Source organism: Seriola lalandi, unplaced genomic scaffold (genome assembly GCF_002814215.2).
Source record: "Seriola lalandi dorsalis isolate HSWRI2012SDOR001 ecotype SW California unplaced genomic scaffold, Sedor1 jcf7180002054372, whole genome shotgun sequence".
Taxonomy (NCBI): domain Eukaryota; kingdom Metazoa; phylum Chordata; class Actinopteri; order Carangiformes; family Carangidae; genus Seriola; species Seriola lalandi.
This window is the reverse complement of record NW_019524925.1, coordinates 436,117-453,634: the sequence shown is the minus strand read 5'-3', so window position 1 is coordinate 453,634 and position 17,518 is coordinate 436,117. Positions and strand designations below refer to the sequence as shown.

Genomic DNA, 17,518 nt, shown 5'->3' with positions numbered 1-17,518 from the left:
GGGGGCGGGGGTAGAAAGTAGCTGTGAAGAGAGAGAGAGAGAGAGAGAGAGGCACACACAGAGAGAGGTGGTGGCAGTGGACTAACGGTAGTGGGCCTAGCACACTGACAGGCCAAGCCATACACAGAGCAGTCTCCGCCCCTCTCCGGCCAGGCCTATATTAACTTTCCATGGAGCTCCACCTCACAACCAGAGGCACATGGAGTAGGATAACACACCGCTAAAGGCTCTGAGAATACATTCACATACCCACACATATACAGGGAGATACTGGACTCTGCTGAATCCTCTCCACCTGTCTGTCTGTCAGACTAAGCAGTGTTGGATATACGCTATAAATTCTCCTGGATGGAATATTAACTTCTGTACTATGTTGCTCCGCTCGTCTCAGGAGAATGTCAGACTCAGTAAGTGGCAAGAACATTTGATTTTCCATGAGGAACGAGCTGACATGAATGTGACATGTCGGTTGTATTGAGGATGTCTATGTTTTTGCCTAGAATTTAGGGCAAAGACTTAAAGAAGGAGAACAGGTGATTGTAAAGAACAGTTGATACGTCTGGTGTTACGGTGACCTAGAGTATAGCAAGATTCAGGCTGAGGCACATTCAGTTTAAGTGTGTGTGTGTGTGTGTGAGAGAGAGAGAGGGAGAGAAAACAAGAGTCATACCACTATCACCAGCAGATGAACATAGGTAAACAGCATGTGCATAACTTCATTCGTCACACAAGGGGCACTCTGTACTCCGCAAACACCTTGCAACAGTGTTTGTTTTGTTTGGGATCACAGAGCGCGACAGTAATACACCATTATCAATAGCTGTAAGCGACAGTGATAGATGCCACTGTAACCTTCACTAAATTAAGCATGTTGGGTTAAGATTTGTTGTCAGCTATTTGTCTCATGATGTAACAAGGGAGGCCTGCAGCAGAGGCTGTAATGACCGTCCTGGAAACACAGTGATAGTAATTGTTTGTGACTGGGATACAAGAAACAGAAGAGGAAGTTGTTTTTTTTATATATATATAAACTGTCTTCTCCAAAATAATCAAAATGTGAGAGAATTATTTTATTACCCCAACTGACCTCCATTTGTACATCTGCAGCACAGGGGAAAGAGCAGTTGTGGAGACAAGCAAGTGCCAATACGTTATCTGTAATATCTGCTTTTTAATCATTAATGTAGCCTTCATCAGAGGCAATCAGCAAGTCTTATGAAAGGGGACCAGAGGCCAGAGGGAGGGAATCATTTTAGCATTAATGTAAGCTACTCTAATGAAATGAAAGTTGGAATTGTCTCTCTGAGTTTCTGACTTGTGAGGGATGTAAAGTATCTTGGCTGTGGGGAAGGTTGGCAGTGGAGGATCGTTCAGGAGCAGGACATAGAGTTCAAAAACGTCTAACCAGAAAACGTCTGCTCCAATGAGGTGCCTTATAGCAGAGACACAATCAGTCTGAACTACCTTGACCTCTGATCTTCCAGTAGCCTAGGGGAGGGCAATCAAAACTTGGATCAATAGATCTCAATAGAGAATCATTTTTAGCATTAATTAGGCGGCTAAATATTCATCGTAAACATACTATGAATATATAAAAAACAGACTGTCACTTCACTCAAATTTTTTCTTTCTTTTAAAAAAAAACCAGAAACTCAAAGTAGGCATATCTCAAGAAATTGAAAAATTAAATAAATGCTCTTCACCTTCTTAATGGAATCTCAATTTTCTATGTTTCTCTTTAAAATCTCGCTAGGCCAAACCATATTATAATATATTATAATTAGATATTATTATATAACTTCATGTCTTTGGGAACAGCGATCCCTGAGACAAAATATCATCATAAACTATATGAGGACACCTAAAAATAAGAGTGTAAAAATTAGGCCTATAGCCTATTTCTCTCTCTGTAAGTCTCTCTCCAAGTCTGTCGCATCCCGTTCAGTCCGCATGCGGTTCCTGATCTCCATCGCAGAGCCCATCCCGGCCTGTGTGAAGCATCTGCATTCTCGGGCACATGGGTTCTCACATGGTCTGCCTGCGGATGCTGATGTAGACTGCTGCGGCTGTGATGCTGCTGCCTGCCCGCACATCAATCCCCCCCCCCCCCCCCCCCCCCCCCCCTCCCTCCCTTTCAACCACTCAGCATCCAGAGTGAGAGAGAGGACCAGGTGCCGTAAGATAGCCTGCCTACCAACCTTAGTCTTGGATGAGGGATTTGACTGGAAAAAAATTGTGTCTTCCCCCGAAACAAAGGTTTTGTTTTTCTCGGGATGGAGATGAGACGTGAGGGCGGACCGCCAAAAGGGAAACACCCCGCGCATCACGGTGCCAGATGGACTTTCTAAATCCGCAAGCCGCAGTGACTGACCTGTCCGAGGGATTTTTCTCACTGACTAATGCAATTCTGCGTGGCATAATCGGAAAACATTAATTCCCATCAAAGGCAAAAACAACTGGGAAAAACAAATCGTGGACCAAGCCAGAAAACAACATTTTTTTTTTTTTTTGCAAAGAGGAAGCAAACAACACCAACTGTATGTAAAATAAATTAAAAAAGCATGGGTGAAAAATTAGACTATATTATAACCTGTGAAGAGGCTGTATCTAGATGTTGGCAGGACTACGTTTTCTGTTGCGCTTGACAAGATTTTGGAAGAAAATAGCAAAAAGAGAGAAGAACCCCTGAGTTCAGGTAGCCTATAGGATAAGCAACTGTCATAGCTTTTTGTGCAGCATAACCACGTGTTTTGGACTTTTTCATCTCTCCTTAGATAGGCAATAAAATAGGATACAAAATGTCCTCCTTCATCCCTTATCACAGAGCATTCTGTTTATATTTAGCTGTAAAGAATGCTAAATACAACCAGTGACAGCAAACTAATTCAAGCAAACATCTGTCTGTCTTTTTCAACATGTTTGTTTTGCAAGGATTATGTCTATTATTATTAATAGGCTATAACTATACTTTTACAGTTTGCAGCAGTGTCTGAACTTTGCTTTAAAGGTGCTTTGGCTGTACATAATGATGACCTAATTATAGCGTTCTCGTTTAGCCTACTGCGTTTGAACAATGCTGTTATCATTTCAACCATAAACCTGTAAATGCTGAGTGGGATTTTGAATCTACCGCTGTCATGTGCTCTGCAACTCTTTTGAATGACTGTTGCTGCTTTCACGTACTGCTCGAAGATTTGAAATCCACTATTTGTAAAAACATCACGTTCTGTTCCTTATATAGCATAGCATACAATATTTCATTATGTAATACTGTCATAAATATACACATCTAAAAGTAGCTTCTTTTGCAGCTTTATTTTCGAATTTAATTTTATGTTTTACATGCAATTAAAAAAAAACATCATGTGATATATCATTGATATACTGTATCACATAAGGTTGCAATTCATATAGTCTACTGTGTATTTGTATTCAATTTTTTATTAAATTATTAAGTATATATTTACAAGACTAACAAAGTCATTACAATAAAAAAGGGACAGAGAATGATGGGTACAATATTTCTGGAGTCATTAAAAAAATACGTGAAATGGTAAATATAATACCGTAAATGCTGATAAACAACCACAACTGTAGAGTTTACGCCATGTGAATTAGCACTATTGAACTCGTCTGTCTAATGAACCCAGTGAACCTGAGAGTGGCTCCAGGATATACAGGATTATAAGTGATAATGATAGTAAAGAGTAAACTAATGAGTTAATAATAATTACAAATTGAGTCACTTATTTGTGATGGGCCAAAGAAAACCTCAACATTACAGCGAATCACCGCTTCATCAGCTCATCTGTGAAGGGGTCAATTTAGTTATGGAATATAATTCCGACTGTCCGTGAAGGCAGCATCGTGACGTCACACTGCCTTTCATAGCTCTGCCCAGTCTAAATGGCGATTGCAACAGATCCGCAGAGCTCGGCGAGCGGAGCCCACTCAAACCTTATCTGGGTTTGATTAAATATATAACGAAACCAATGCGACGAACAAGGACTGTAAGTAATTTATTATATGTCGATAGTAATCACCGTTATCTACATAGTATGTCATTTCACTGTAGATTCGTGATCGTTTTTAACGGCTTAACCGACATCGGCTTTGTGCTGCTAAGCGATAGGAAAGCTGTACCACGTAGTCAGAAGCCTCCGCCAACAACGGCTCCTTTGTTCGCCCTATCGGTGGGATTCACTGTAACGCTATGTTTGATATTTATGGAATAGGCACTGTATTGAAGTCGTGGTGTTCTACATATACTTTTTTAATATGTGTGTTACCTGGTGGCCATGGTAATGTGATAAATTAAAGCAGACAGACGGAGGTCTGTCAGTAGCGTGTCAGCTTTCCGTTGTGCTTCCATTCCTGGCTTTTTTCCGCCAGACCCGGTGAAGGCCAAAACAGACGCTATGGAATTAATGTAAAACTCGGAATAAAGGCTATTTTTTTACGTTTAAGTATAACGTGTAAACACCCAGGCGGATGTTAATCTTTGCTAAGCTTCTGTGGATTATCTCAATTTTAACGATACTCAGAAACCGGACTAGCAAGCGCCGAAACCGGGCGGGGGAGGGGTTTAGTAACCATTAATCTCACCACATTTAAACGAGAGCCTGAAGGGGACGTTATTTTTGTTGAAATTTCCTGTCGTTAAATGATGGACTTGAAACTGGCCCTAAATTAATGTTTTTCTAACCAGTTGTGTTCTGTTTTTCTCTTGTCTTTCAGGTTATACCCAAGTAAAATGGAGGATAGTTTTGATTGCGACTGTGGCGAACTTGAGCCACCTGATCATTGAGGGTTAAAATTACTCTGAAGACTTTAAGGCCAGACTCATTTCAATTCAATAGATCAGGTGACTTGACAGGAAAATTACAGACAGATAAATAAATATAAAAAGAAAAAAAAGTGCATTTATGCACATTTCATATGACGCTGCTCAGGACCAGTCATACACTGAATGTATCTGCACTGTGAGGATGCAACTACATGCTTTTATAGTTTAACATAGTCTCACTGCTTTTTAATCAGCCTCAAAGTCCATTCCATTGCAGTCTATAAACACTAGTCTACAGAGAACTGTTCATTTAAAGATATCCACACATCTAGGATTGGAGGAAGAATTCAACTTTAAAATTTTCTCTCCTTATTCAAGATGGAAGGAAAGTTTGACTACACATTAGTGCCCCACATCTGACAGTGACGGCTAGACAGGGGGGACTGGGTAGTCGTCTGTAAAGGGGTCAGTTAGCCTCTGAAGCAGTGGGGGAATTGGCCAATAAATTCCTCTGCTGGTGTTAAAGTTGGACTTGGAACAGGCCAGAGACCAAACGTTAGAGATAGCAGAAGCTTGGTGTAAAAGGCTTAAACAGTCGTCATGGCAGAGAAGTTTGAGTCACTGATGAACATTCACGGCTTTGACCTGGGTTCTCGCTACATGGACTTGAAGCCTCTGGGCTACGGAGGGAACGGCCTGGTGTTCTCAGCAGTTGACACCGACTGTGACAAGCGTGTAGCTGTAAAGAAAATTATCTTGACTGACCCCCAGAGTGTGAAGCATGCCCTGCGGGAAATCAAGATCATCAGACGCCTCGACCACGACAACATTGTCAAGGTAAATTGCAAGGGGTCGGCTCAAAGTTTAAAAGGAAAAAAAAAAAAAAGCTCTTGACCTAGTATCTAAGTATAAAAGAATAATTTATGTCTGATTTGAAAACTGACTTTCAGCACGGGCCCTTCCTTTTTTGTCACCAGGTTTTTGAGACACTTGGCCCCAATGGTCGGAGGCTAACAGAGGATGTGGTGTCCCTGACAGAGGTCAACTCAGTCTACATTGTGCAAGAATATATGGAAACAGACCTGTGTCAGCTGCTGGAGAGGGGCCTACTGTCTGAAGGCCACGCCAGGCTGTTCATGTACCAGCTCCTCAGGGGCCTTAAGTACATCCATTCTGCTAATGTGCTACACCGCGACCTCAAGCCTGCCAACCTGTTTGTCAACACAGAAGACTTGGTACTGAAGATCGGGGACTTTGGACTGGCCCGTATCATGGACCCACACTACTCTCACAAGGTAGGACCGGTCTCCCAGTAGTTTTTCCAGCCAGTCAGTCTTGTGCTTGTGGAAATTTGGAATGATTATTATTATGACAATTTTATGGTGTTGCATGATGAGTGTGTTGAACAGCTGCATAGTCTAGATTTCCAAGAAGAGCAAACAAAAAAAAATTGTTTGCACACTTTCTGCCCGAAGATAGTGATTTGTTTCCCTGATACAAGATGTTTACATTATTTCCCAGTAATGCCGTGATCCCCAGAGTGACGCAATTTCAAAGCAGGAAGTAAACACACAGGATGTGGTGCCTTGAGGTAGCACCTCTGTTTCCCTTCTCAGGAGAAGCGAGGCTGTGGAAAACACAACCATGGGAACCTTTTTTTTCCATTTACAAGTGTATACAATTAGAAGTGAAAACAGGCTCAACTCCAAGTCTAAATATATAAATGAGTGGGATAATGATGATGTGGCCTGACAAAGATGAAGATAATCCACATTCCCAGGTGGGAAAAAAGCAAATGTTTCAATGTAGCACACGCAAAACAGACGCAGTTCAGCTTTGAGCTTTTCGTCAGTGTATAATTATGATGTTGGAGGTTTGAGGCTGCACCAGGGCTGTTATTGGCATGCTGCATTTTTAACAGGTTTTTTAGAAGATTTATATGAGGTTATTGCTATATTTTCAAGACTATAACTTGTAGAATCAAGAAAATCAGGCCTCAGAGAAGGCTGTTTTCTTTGTGTTAAAAGGCTTTTTCATTGTTTCTCATTAGATGCAAACCTGGGCTTTAAAAGCCAGATGTTAACACACACACAAGTGTTGAATGTACACAATTTAAAGCTCTCCATAAACTTGTATTTTGTTTTTGTGAAGCAGTGTAATGGTAGCAATAAAATAGGTTGCTTATATGTTTGGTATGAGGAGAGTATGGATCGACTTGTTCATTTGTAGCCAGGTGGAAGGCTGGCTGTGCCCATGTGTCTCAGTCACCTATTATTATAAAGGGATGAGGAAATTCCAGTCGAAGGCCATATGGTGGTGTGATGTGAGGAAATCTAGGTTGGAAAGTCTCCCCACCCCCTCTCTCTTTCTCTCTCTCTCTGTGGCTGCTGGATCTTCTTAGAGCACTGAGGCAGTCAGATGCTTACACGTGTCTCAGATTAGTCATCGGAGGCTCTGAAGTGGTTCACGTGATGTGATCCCTCTGACTGGCACAGCCTCATTCATATCCCGTACACAGCCAGTATCCTGCTGCCACATCTTGCATTACTGTGAGGCAGACTTACACACACTTGTTTACCAGAACTACTCATTTCCAGCACACCACTACCAGTAGGGCTGGTCTCATTTTCAGCTCTGACTTATATATTCTCATATTAGTCATATCTTAGGTGGAGACAATGGGTCTCTCTGCAATAGGAAAAGGAAGGCGAGGTCTTTTAGTTGCAGAGAAGTGAGAGTTTCTCACACACATCGGTTTCTGTAGCCACCCACCCAACATTACTGCACTCCTCCCTTGCATCAGGGTTTGCCATGTGGGCTTTTTTCCCTCTATATAAGCAGTTTTTTCCTGATGGGAAACATGCTGGCAAGTGGGTATTGAAAAGCTGCTTGGCTGGGGTCAGCTCTCTTGTGTTTGACTATTGTCTGCTGTACTGCTGCAGCAGACTACTGCTGCTGAGTTTTTGTCAAGGATACAAACGCTGTGGTCAGACTGAATTTAACAGGCTTTGACCCCTCTTTCCTTTCCAAACAGTGTTGCTGTGTTTTGTCTGTCTCTGCAATGATAACAATAGTAATGTGGTGGGGGTGGGTGTACCGAGATCTCTACCAACCACTTTTTCATGGCACCTATCTGATAGTGTGTGAGTGTGTGTGTCTAGTGTCTCAGACCGAATGAGGCTTGTTTAAAAACGAACCCATCACCCCCACAGGACACTCTGGTGCCCAGTGAAGTGTGTAGGCATAAAAAAAAACACACTTGTTTTCAGTGTTAGCCAGACATTAGTGCAAAGTCACTGGGGGCAAATCTGCTCACAACCACCCTCTACTTTTATCAGACGAGGTGAGCCAGAGCAGCTGGGTGGCTGAGTTCATGTTATTTGAATAACGTTGTTTCTAAATAAAGAAGCGCTCTTTGCCAGTGAACCTCAGTTTCTGGCATAGTTTCAGTAATGTGGTATCTAGATTCACGCATCAGTGGTGTAGGCATAAGGCATTTGTTCCACCTTTTCCTCCTACGTTCCTACTTTTTTGCTTGGGTTAATAGAAAAACATAACTCCTCATGATTCCCTTCAGGCTTGTATTAATCCTGCATGGCTTTGTTTTAAGGCCGGCCCTCATGGTGGCCCAGGATCAAGAATGACAAGAATTCACGTGCACTCACCCAACCTCTCCAACCCTGATTCCCCTCCTTTTCCCAGCCAGCTCTTTGTCTTGTTGTGGGAGCCTTGCTCAGGGCCTTATTTGAAGCTGATCTAAAGCCTGTGTTCATTTCCAGTTGTAGCCTGCCATTTTAACAAAACAAAGAAAGAATACTGTGGGTATAACACCCGCATTTAGGTTTAGCATTGGTTGTGCTTAAGCAAGCTCTTCTGGTTTTAAATGAGGGTGGCTGAGGATAGTATGACACATTTAATGTGTGCCTTAGCTAAGTGAGATCACATCTGCTGAGCATGGCAACAAATTATTTTAGAAGTGAAATCTAGTCTAGTTTTCATGTCATGTCACATCTGAATGTCAAATAATCTGATCTGAAGTTTTTATTTATAAGTCTTGTCTTTTGAAATGACGACTAGAAGTTAAGACAAACTTGTCAGGGACATAACAGATAATTTTTTGATGTTGAAAACAGTCTATTGGCATGTTACCATTAGTCCAAATAGTTGCATTAATATAAATTTGACTGTAGGGTCTTGTGCTTGCTTGTGGTTTAGTGTAAAATTCGGTAATTCGAGATGCTAAGGAGATAATGACGGGAAGTTTTTTGGAATTTTATAAAAAGGGGGTTCACAGAGGTCCTTTCTGTCTCACAAGCATCCTGCACAACACACAACTCCAAACCACAACTGCAAGAGCGCGCGCACACACATTTGACCCAATTATTCAGCCAGCAACAGGCCTGTCTGGCACCGGACTTCACAGGATCTAACTAGAGAAACACTGGCGAGTCGACTTGATGAATTTCATAGAGGTGATTTCACTTATTTTTCCAAGCCTACCAAAGATCCTGGAGTTGTTCAAGAACCAAATGTAGCAGGAATTATGGTGATCATTCATCAGATTGAAATAATAGAGGGGGTATAATTGTTTATCTGTTAATTAGCTTCATATGTCCAGTGTGTTGTGAGATTGCAGAGAAGCTTCACTTATCCCTCTATTTATAGTGCCTGTTTACCCGTGAAATTATTCATGTACTGTATGTGTGGGTGGATGGGCTAAAACTAAAATTAATTTAGTGCCAATAAGGAAATCTATCATTTTTAGTCTTCAGTCTCCAGCTTCTGTGAAGCAGCACCGCTTCATTTATCCTGGAAAAGGAGATTTAGCTGGGGATGATCTCACTGCCTCTACACAAACCACCTTTACTGACATCTGGTTCGAACTAAAGGTTGCTGTGACTAACCAATGTCTGACACACTGAGGGAGCCTGTAATGAGTCATTAAATGTCAGCGTGGTCTAGATCTAGATCAGGTGGTTAAGTTATTCACCCGTTGTTGCCAGAGGTATTGAGATGGCTGATGCTTTAATGCCTGTGTGTCTGTCTTTGTGGGTGAGTGGCCCACTTAGAAAATCAGCAATAGTAAGTTAGAGGCGAGCTGGAATGCACTTTGTGGTGTCAGCTGGGCAAACTCTAATCGGCTCCTTTTGGTTCAGAGTCCAGCGTACACAGAATTGTCCTTATGCAATGACCTGACAGTCTTTCAAGCTAGCCTTATCTCTGTTGCAATGCTCTGTGAAGCTGGTTGCATATTCCTCCACTTTAACCACATTCGCATAAGTAAAACGATTTACTAACCATTTCTTAGAATGGGTGCTGGACAGCCCTGGCGTACCTGCTTGTGTGTGATGCTACCATCTAATTGCCCTCGACCTCTTTACAAGCTTATTGGTGAAAGCCACTGCTACACTCAGGCAAACAGATTAGCTGGTTACCTGAAGGAGAGGGGGGTTATAGGGCGTGTCATTTATAGGCCTATCAAAAGAAGGGTGAGCAGGGCAGTGATGCACTCCAGGATAGTGTGACATCAAGCACTTGTAGCTAAATTAGGGCAGAAACAGAAGCCTGGCCCAGTGGTGAGCTGACCATTTTGGTCTCGCCACAAACGACCACTGCATGAGGCAGAAAAGGCAGCGAGGGTGTTGTTTTACCACCACCCCTCCCCCCCAGTGTCCCAGTCTGTGTGCACACACACACACACTTCCACACACACACACACACACACACTTCCACACAGGTCAGTTTCCTTTGTGCCTGTGAATAGTCGGGCACTGTGTGAGAGTGGAGTGCAGATTGGTGTAACTGGTGTGTCAGTGTGTGGCAGCAGGGGATTATCCTGCTCTCTCAGACTGCTGACAAGGCCTGCACGTGTCTGTTCTCCTCCCTTTTTATCTATCTTTTCTCTCTGGGGTCTTTGTCTCCATGCTGTGTTGCGTACGTGACCAGCACAGAGCAGGTCCGTCAAGGAGCCAGCATGGGAGTTATGAAGTTTAGCACAGACCAGTGGGCACTGTTTGTTTTGGGAGTGTTGGGTGGCACACATGGAGGCACATAAAATAATGTTAATCATATTTATCTCTTGCTGGGGGGGCTGTAACTGTGAATGAATCCAACGTGAAGACACAAACAGTTCATAAACGAGGGTATTTTTTGGAAAAATACAGCTGTGAGTTTGTGTCTTTTTCCAACTAAATATGTCGTCTCCTTCTTACACAGGGTCATCTCTCTGAAGGTCTGGTCACCAAGTGGTACAGATCCCCTCGTCTGCTGCTCTCTCCTAACAACTACACCAAAGCCATCGACATGTGGGCCGCTGGCTGCATCTTTGCTGAGATGCTCACAGGGAAAACCCTCTTTGCAGGTAAATGTTGACTCAGTTTCTCATGTCTGACTCATTGTAACGGCTCATACACAAACACACTGGCGAGCGAGGTCAGTTGACTCTGAGGTGAACGTGAAGCATAGCTCTGATGAGGCATACGTTTGTCCTCATAGTCAATATGTCTTTGTTCAGAACACAGTGTATGAACTAAAGAAACAGTCAATTCATTTGTGGTTGTACAGAGTAGAGCCTCTTCCCGCACAAGCCATCTTTGACAAGTGCTAACGGCATGTGTAGAGCACACAGACAGACAGCAAGTTTAATTTAGGCCTGACAATAAGTTACTGACAGAATTAACAATAATCAGTGACAGCTAACACAATGTACCACCGAAAGCAACGCTCAGCATCGGCTAAGATGAATAGCTGCAGCTGATGATTTCTACATAATTTTCTAATTATTAGCACCGGATCTTTCCAGCCTCGTCTCTCCTCTCTCCCTCTTGTCGTACGCATATAGACCATAGACGTCTGGCTTAATTGGGTGTATGCATGGATACATGGACGTGTCTCCACTTCCTGGATCCTTCGCTTCAAATTGCAAGCCCTATGCAAAGTCGTGTAGTTGTGACCTCATGACATTTCATAAGATTCTGAAAGCAATGTATATAGTGGAAAATCTGGAACAGGCAGGTTACAGGCCCAGAGTCAGTTTACTTTTACTGTCCTTATTGCTCTCCTTGGCAAATCCATCTGGAGCAGGGAGACACTGACTGTTCTTGTTCGTTGAAACTGCCCTGAGCTGAACACAAGGCAAATAACATCTCTGTTCTCATGATCTGCTGCACTCAGCCTCGCTCCAGACAAATTCACTCAGTCATGCAGATGTTGAATGTTGTGTAATTCTTCCAAGAAAGTGCCTGATGTTTGTCCTCTGGTGTTTCAGGAGCGCATGAACTGGAGCAGATGCAGCTGATCCTCGAGTCCATCCCCGTACTGCGAGAGGAAGACCGGCAGGAGCTCCACAGCGTCATCCCTGTCTTCATCCGCAACGATATGTCCAAGCCTCACACACCACTGGCCAAGCTGCTGCCTGACGTCAGTCCCCAGGGTGAGTGCCACTTATTTATTCATTCAGGAATACTCACAGGAACACAGACCAAAGATAGAGGTCAGGGATATATCTGTCATACATCACTGCTCATGTTTCATAATAATCTCATTGTCCTTTCTGCAGCTCTGGATTTCCTGGAGAAGATCCTGACCTTCAACCCCATGGATCGTCTGACTGCAGAGGAGGCCCTAGCCCACCCCTATATGGCTGACTACTCCTTCCCCCTGGACGAGCCTGTCTCTCTGCACCCCTTCCACATTGAAGATGAAGTAGATGATATCCTGCTCATGGACCAGAGTCACAGCCACACCTGGGACAGGTATGCTCACTCACTTATTCCCTCTCCGAAGAGACAGTTATAGTTATTTGCCCGGTTCAGACATTTTTGACTGACATACTTAGATCCTGTCCTGGAGCTTTTTATTTTAGTCATTTTAGTGATTTTGTGCTTCCGTGTTCATGTACTGACATCTCTCTTTCATACGCCATCAGGTATCACGAGAGCCAGCTGTCAGAGGCTGACTGGCACCTTCACAGCACCCATGACCCAGACGAAGTTCAGGTTGACCCAAGGGCACTCTCTGATGTAACAGACGAGGAGGAGGTTCAGGTGTGTTTGAGTTTTGACAAACACCTGCAAACTCTGTTTAGACAATTCAATTCTACTCTGTTTACTTTAAAATACATGTTGAAAGTTAATAGATGAGAGTTGTGTGAAAATGTGCTTCCCAAATGGGAGAAAATACACACATTATATATATAACAGATAACATTCCTGACTTCTGACTGACTTAAATGAAATCAAAGGCTAAATGTTGGCTGCTGTCTGTTTGCAGGTGGATCCTCGTAAATATGCTGATGGAGATCGGGAGAAGTTCCTGGATGAGCCGTCCTTCGACTACTCCAGTCTGTTCCCGCCAGAGCGATCCTGGCAGGACGACCACCACGAGAACAAATACTGTGACTTGCAGTGTAGCCACACCTGTAACTACAAGGCCGTGTCGCCCTCCTACCTGGACAACCTCATCTGGAGGGACAGTGAAGTCAACCACTACTACGAACCCAAGCTCATCATCGACCTCTCCAACTGGAAGGAGCAGCAGAGTAAGGAGAAGGCCGACCGCAAAGCAAAGAGCAAGTGCGAGAAGAACGGGCTTGTGAAGGCCCAGATCGCACTGCAGGAGGCAGAGAAGACCCAGAGTCCGGTGGAGAAGGACAGTGAGCAGGAAAAACACCAGACAGAGAAGCCTCAAAGCCAACAGAACCCAGGCTTTGACTTCGACTCCTTCATCGCCAGCACCATTAAACTGAGCCTGCAGCCGGAGCCCTGTCAGGAGGTGGCCCTGCTCAGTGAAGTGGGCCTCCTGAACGAGCTCAACTCTTCAGTCTCCCAGCTGGAGGCTCCCCGCTCAGGCTCCATGTCCAAGTCCATAAGTCAGGAGAAGGAGGAGAAGTGCCTGGTAAACCTTGCCCAGTTAGGTGGAGGAGGGTCGGGCGTCGTCGGCGGGGACAGCGCCTGGCCCGCTCACCCCTGGGAGAGCTTCGGCTCCGGGGAGAGAGCTGGAGAGAACGGCTGTTTGATAGATGAAGCGTGCTGGGACATTGGCAAAGACAACCACTTCCAGAAGGAGAGCACTTACACCAGCTACCTGGACCGCCTGTTCAGCCGGAAGGAAGAGGGGGTCGGAGAGACTGTGGCCAGCCCGGAGACGGAGCCCTCGGAGGGGAGAGAGCTGGACGAGAGCTTCCTCGGCAAGAATACAGAGATTGTGCTTAATATGCAGCTGGACTCTCTGGCCCTGCCTGGCTTTGACAGCACAGATGACTTGCCTCTAAAATCCATCCAGGCGTCCCTCACCCCTTGCGCTGTCAAATGTTCCCCACAAATTGCCCACAAAACATACAGCAGCATCTTCAAGCATCTTAATTAAAGAAATATATCCTCCCTCACAGTGCAAAATCTAGACAGTTTTGTTTTTATGTTTTTTAATAATATGGTATATTATTGTACTTGAATCATTTCATACCTTTTTTATTATGGTTGCTTTTAATTATTATTATTATTATTATTATTTTGTTCCGTTTGTTTTTTTTTTTTAAGAGTTGAGAAGGGTGATTTATTATATTTAAAGAGTTTTGGTCACTCTGAGCCTTGATCACCAGGCCTTCATGGATTAATGTCTACGTCCTCATTGCTAAACTGGCATGTCACTCGCACACTTAAGTACTGCAGGAGAACAGAGAGCAAGAGAGAAGTGAAGTAGTTGGATGAAGAAGATGGACAGGACCAGAGGATTTAAGAGATGAGGTTTGGCTGTTTGGGTGTGACTAAAGGAAGGATGGTGGATGCTAACATTGCTGTAGGCTTTTAAAGTGCTTTCAAACAGCCTCTCCTGGGATGGGATACTCAAGAAAAAGGGGGATGGGTTGTCTTTTTTTTTTCTTTCTTTTTTTTTTTTCTTTTTCTTTTTTGACTTTCTAACATTTTTCCCCAAAGAAAGCTTCCTCAATAACCCTTTCATACTGTAAATCTGACACATGATGCCAGCAGCAACCATTATCGTAGGCGTTAATGTAAATGTGTTATCTACCTCAAGGTAACAGCCGCGAGAGACACTCGAAGCCGCACTAGTGCTTTACACACATGACCATCCTCATACCATGAAATGAAGTGGTCGCGTAGATGAAATCTGTCTCACTTTAGCATTTAACATAGTGAGGTGTTTCAGTAATCATTATTTATTTCTAGCAGATGTGCGATATTTATTTTATCAAAATGTGTTATTTCAATGTGATTATTGAAGATTGAGGAGTTGGACAGACTTCCATTTTCATTTCGGCACTATATGGGCGTGTAAGTGTTCCTTTTGTTTTATGGTAGGACGCAAATTCATCTTATGTTCTAAAAGAAGTTGAGGATTTTCCATTTTCCATCAATATTGTCCTAATGGATATCATTCTTTCTGTTCATTTTGTTTTTTTATTTATAGGTGCGTTCTGTTTTTAGTGGAAAAACTGCTTTATCGTTTAAAGAAGCGCCTAAAAGTCTTAATTTTTTATCTAAATGTAATGTAAAACAACTGCGTGCATGGAAGCAAGAGAAAGGTACATTAAAAGTAAAGTTAATGGTGAGTATAATGTACATCAGTTTTAATTGTACGTTTTTTGTTAAATTTCTATGTACTTTTTCCAGGCAAGCATGATGAATTAGGTTAAGGTGTAGCATGTAGAACACTTATGGACTTTTTTTTTTGTAATCATTGGTTCCCCTGTTCTACAAAATATCTCGAAATAAAAATTACTGGCAAATAGTTTGGCGTGCCTCTCTTCATTTCTGGCTCTCTGACCTCATACAATCAGTGAAGTTGTGCTTTTAGTAACTTGAATTTTGTATGACAGCACAGCCACGAGATCATTGTTGAAGAGGTGCTGACAACGGCGTTGCCACCGCTAGACTCACTTTTAATGTCTAAGTAGGCAGACTAAATTACACTGCAGGTGCTGGGGACAGAAACTTTGAATCAGCAGCTAAATGTAGCTCTAGCCTAGACCGCCATATTTCAGGGCTGTCGGCTTGGATTCCCACCTGCTTTAAAACTGCAGAGCTACAAGCAGGGTTGCATAAGAAAAAGCGTACATTTTCTTCTCTTGCCTGTTATGCAATAGTGACGCATTTCTATAACAAATAAGGTGTGGCAACAAGATGCCATTTCATGTCCCATCACAGGCAGCCTCACAATGTATTTCCAAATGTCTGAGGCATAAATTGCTTGAGACAGAGAACACGAGATGACAACATCAGACTGTGTGGAAATAATGGCTTCCTGTAGGCTGTGTTGACATTGTCAAAGTCACCCCGTCACTCAGTTCGGGGATCGGAGGGAGGAGTGACATTTTCATGACAAAAAAAGGGCCTTTTTTTTGCCATTTTAGTGTCTTGTTTAGAGGCTATATGCATTACTGAGTAATGCTTAACCCTTGGAGTCAAGGTGGATTGCTTCATTGCCAAAATGTGGTGTATAGAGGTACATTAGTTTTCATCCGTCTTGACAGATTAATGATTTTTGACTTAATATGAAATAAAATTTGAAATATTACTACTTTTACTGTTTAAAGTCCAACATGTCAAATCAGCAATACAAGTAATCCAATGTGTAAAAAAACTATGTATAAGTAAAAGGTGCTGTATTTATGAGCAAAACATGCTCAAGTACTTGTATATATACTACTGAATTATTTTGTATTTCTACCGGTGGGCAGTTAAACCCATTACAATAATAATCTATACGATGACCGTATGTATTGTTCCTAAAATCTTAATCTGCAAAGTATCTATAGCTGTGAAATAAAGACAGTGGAGTTAAAGGTAGAATATCTCCTTCTGAAATGTTAAGTATAAAGTGCTTGAAAAACTGTTGCTTGTTAAGCAGGTTTCTAACCTCTGGGTTTCCTGCACCCTCGAATGTTAAAATAGCATGATCCTTTGTTGTCATGGTGAACTGCCTCTGAACCAAATTGTGTTTATGGCCTCATTAAATTCTCTGCATCTTTCCTTATAGATAAACATTTGTCCACATGAGCCAAACAGGTTGAATAATAGCGTCATAATTCTCTGGGCAGACAACAGACGCTGGTGTCATTTAAGCAAATATAACAGGAAAGAAAACGTTCTAGTACAAAGGTTGGAGCTGCTTGTCTCAGTTTAATCAGCTACAGCTGGGCTTGGGGTTTTTCACTGCTGTTACTTCCTGCTGGGAAAAAATGAGGCCAGCTATGTGTTGTTTTTCTGCTCTCTTGGTAACAATACAATCCTCAGCCACACTGATTAAACCTTAGTGGAATACTCAGCTGAAAGCTAAGGTGCCTGGTTTGTTCCATGTCGCAGAGCATGTGTGTCTAAAGACTAAATGTAGGCCACATACTCAGAATGTCATGCTACTTTCACTGTCCTCTGTCCACACCTGCCTTCTCCAGTCTCTCTCATCTTTTCTGCAGCTTCCTCTTCATGTTCTCTCTTCTGCAGAACGACATGTTGGTTCTGATTTAAATGTCTGCACCACTTGCTAAGACGTCAACACTCACCGCAACACTACACGGGCTTCCTCATTACCGCCATCTTGAGACAAACTCCTCCACCCTTCCTCTCTCCTGTGACTTCATGCGCACAGTCTTCTGGAAATTACAACCAAGTATTGCGTGTTTTCTACTCGCAACGCCATACCTCGCTTTCTCATGTTCCCTCCTCTCATGTTCCCTAACTGCCACTCATCCCTCGCACTCTGAGGTCTTCCCCAGTT

The 17,518-nt window shown here is 42.9% G+C and overlaps 1 protein-coding gene across 2 annotated transcripts; it reads left to right on the top strand.

Annotated features, from left to right (window-relative positions):
• Positions 1–199: 199 nt before the first annotated feature.
• mapk6 (mitogen-activated protein kinase 6) lies at positions 200–15,532 on the top strand. 2 transcript variants are annotated; one of them, XM_023408745.2, is made up of 8 exons: positions 200–407; positions 4,738–5,623; positions 5,764–6,081; positions 11,003–11,147; positions 12,054–12,218; positions 12,345–12,540; positions 12,714–12,831; positions 13,058–15,532. In XM_023408745.2, the coding sequence occupies exons 2-8, from the start codon at positions 5,387–5,389 to the stop codon at positions 14,150–14,152; spliced, it is 2,274 nt and encodes a 757-aa protein (XP_023264513.1). In that variant the 5' UTR covers positions 200–407; positions 4,738–5,386; the 3' UTR covers positions 14,153–15,532. The 2 variants fall into 2 exon arrangements, with proteins under 2 accessions (XP_023264513.1, XP_023264512.1); XM_023408744.2 differs by lacking the exon at positions 200–407 and adding an exon at positions 3,882–4,010.
• Positions 15,533–17,518: the final 1,986 nt, after the last annotated feature.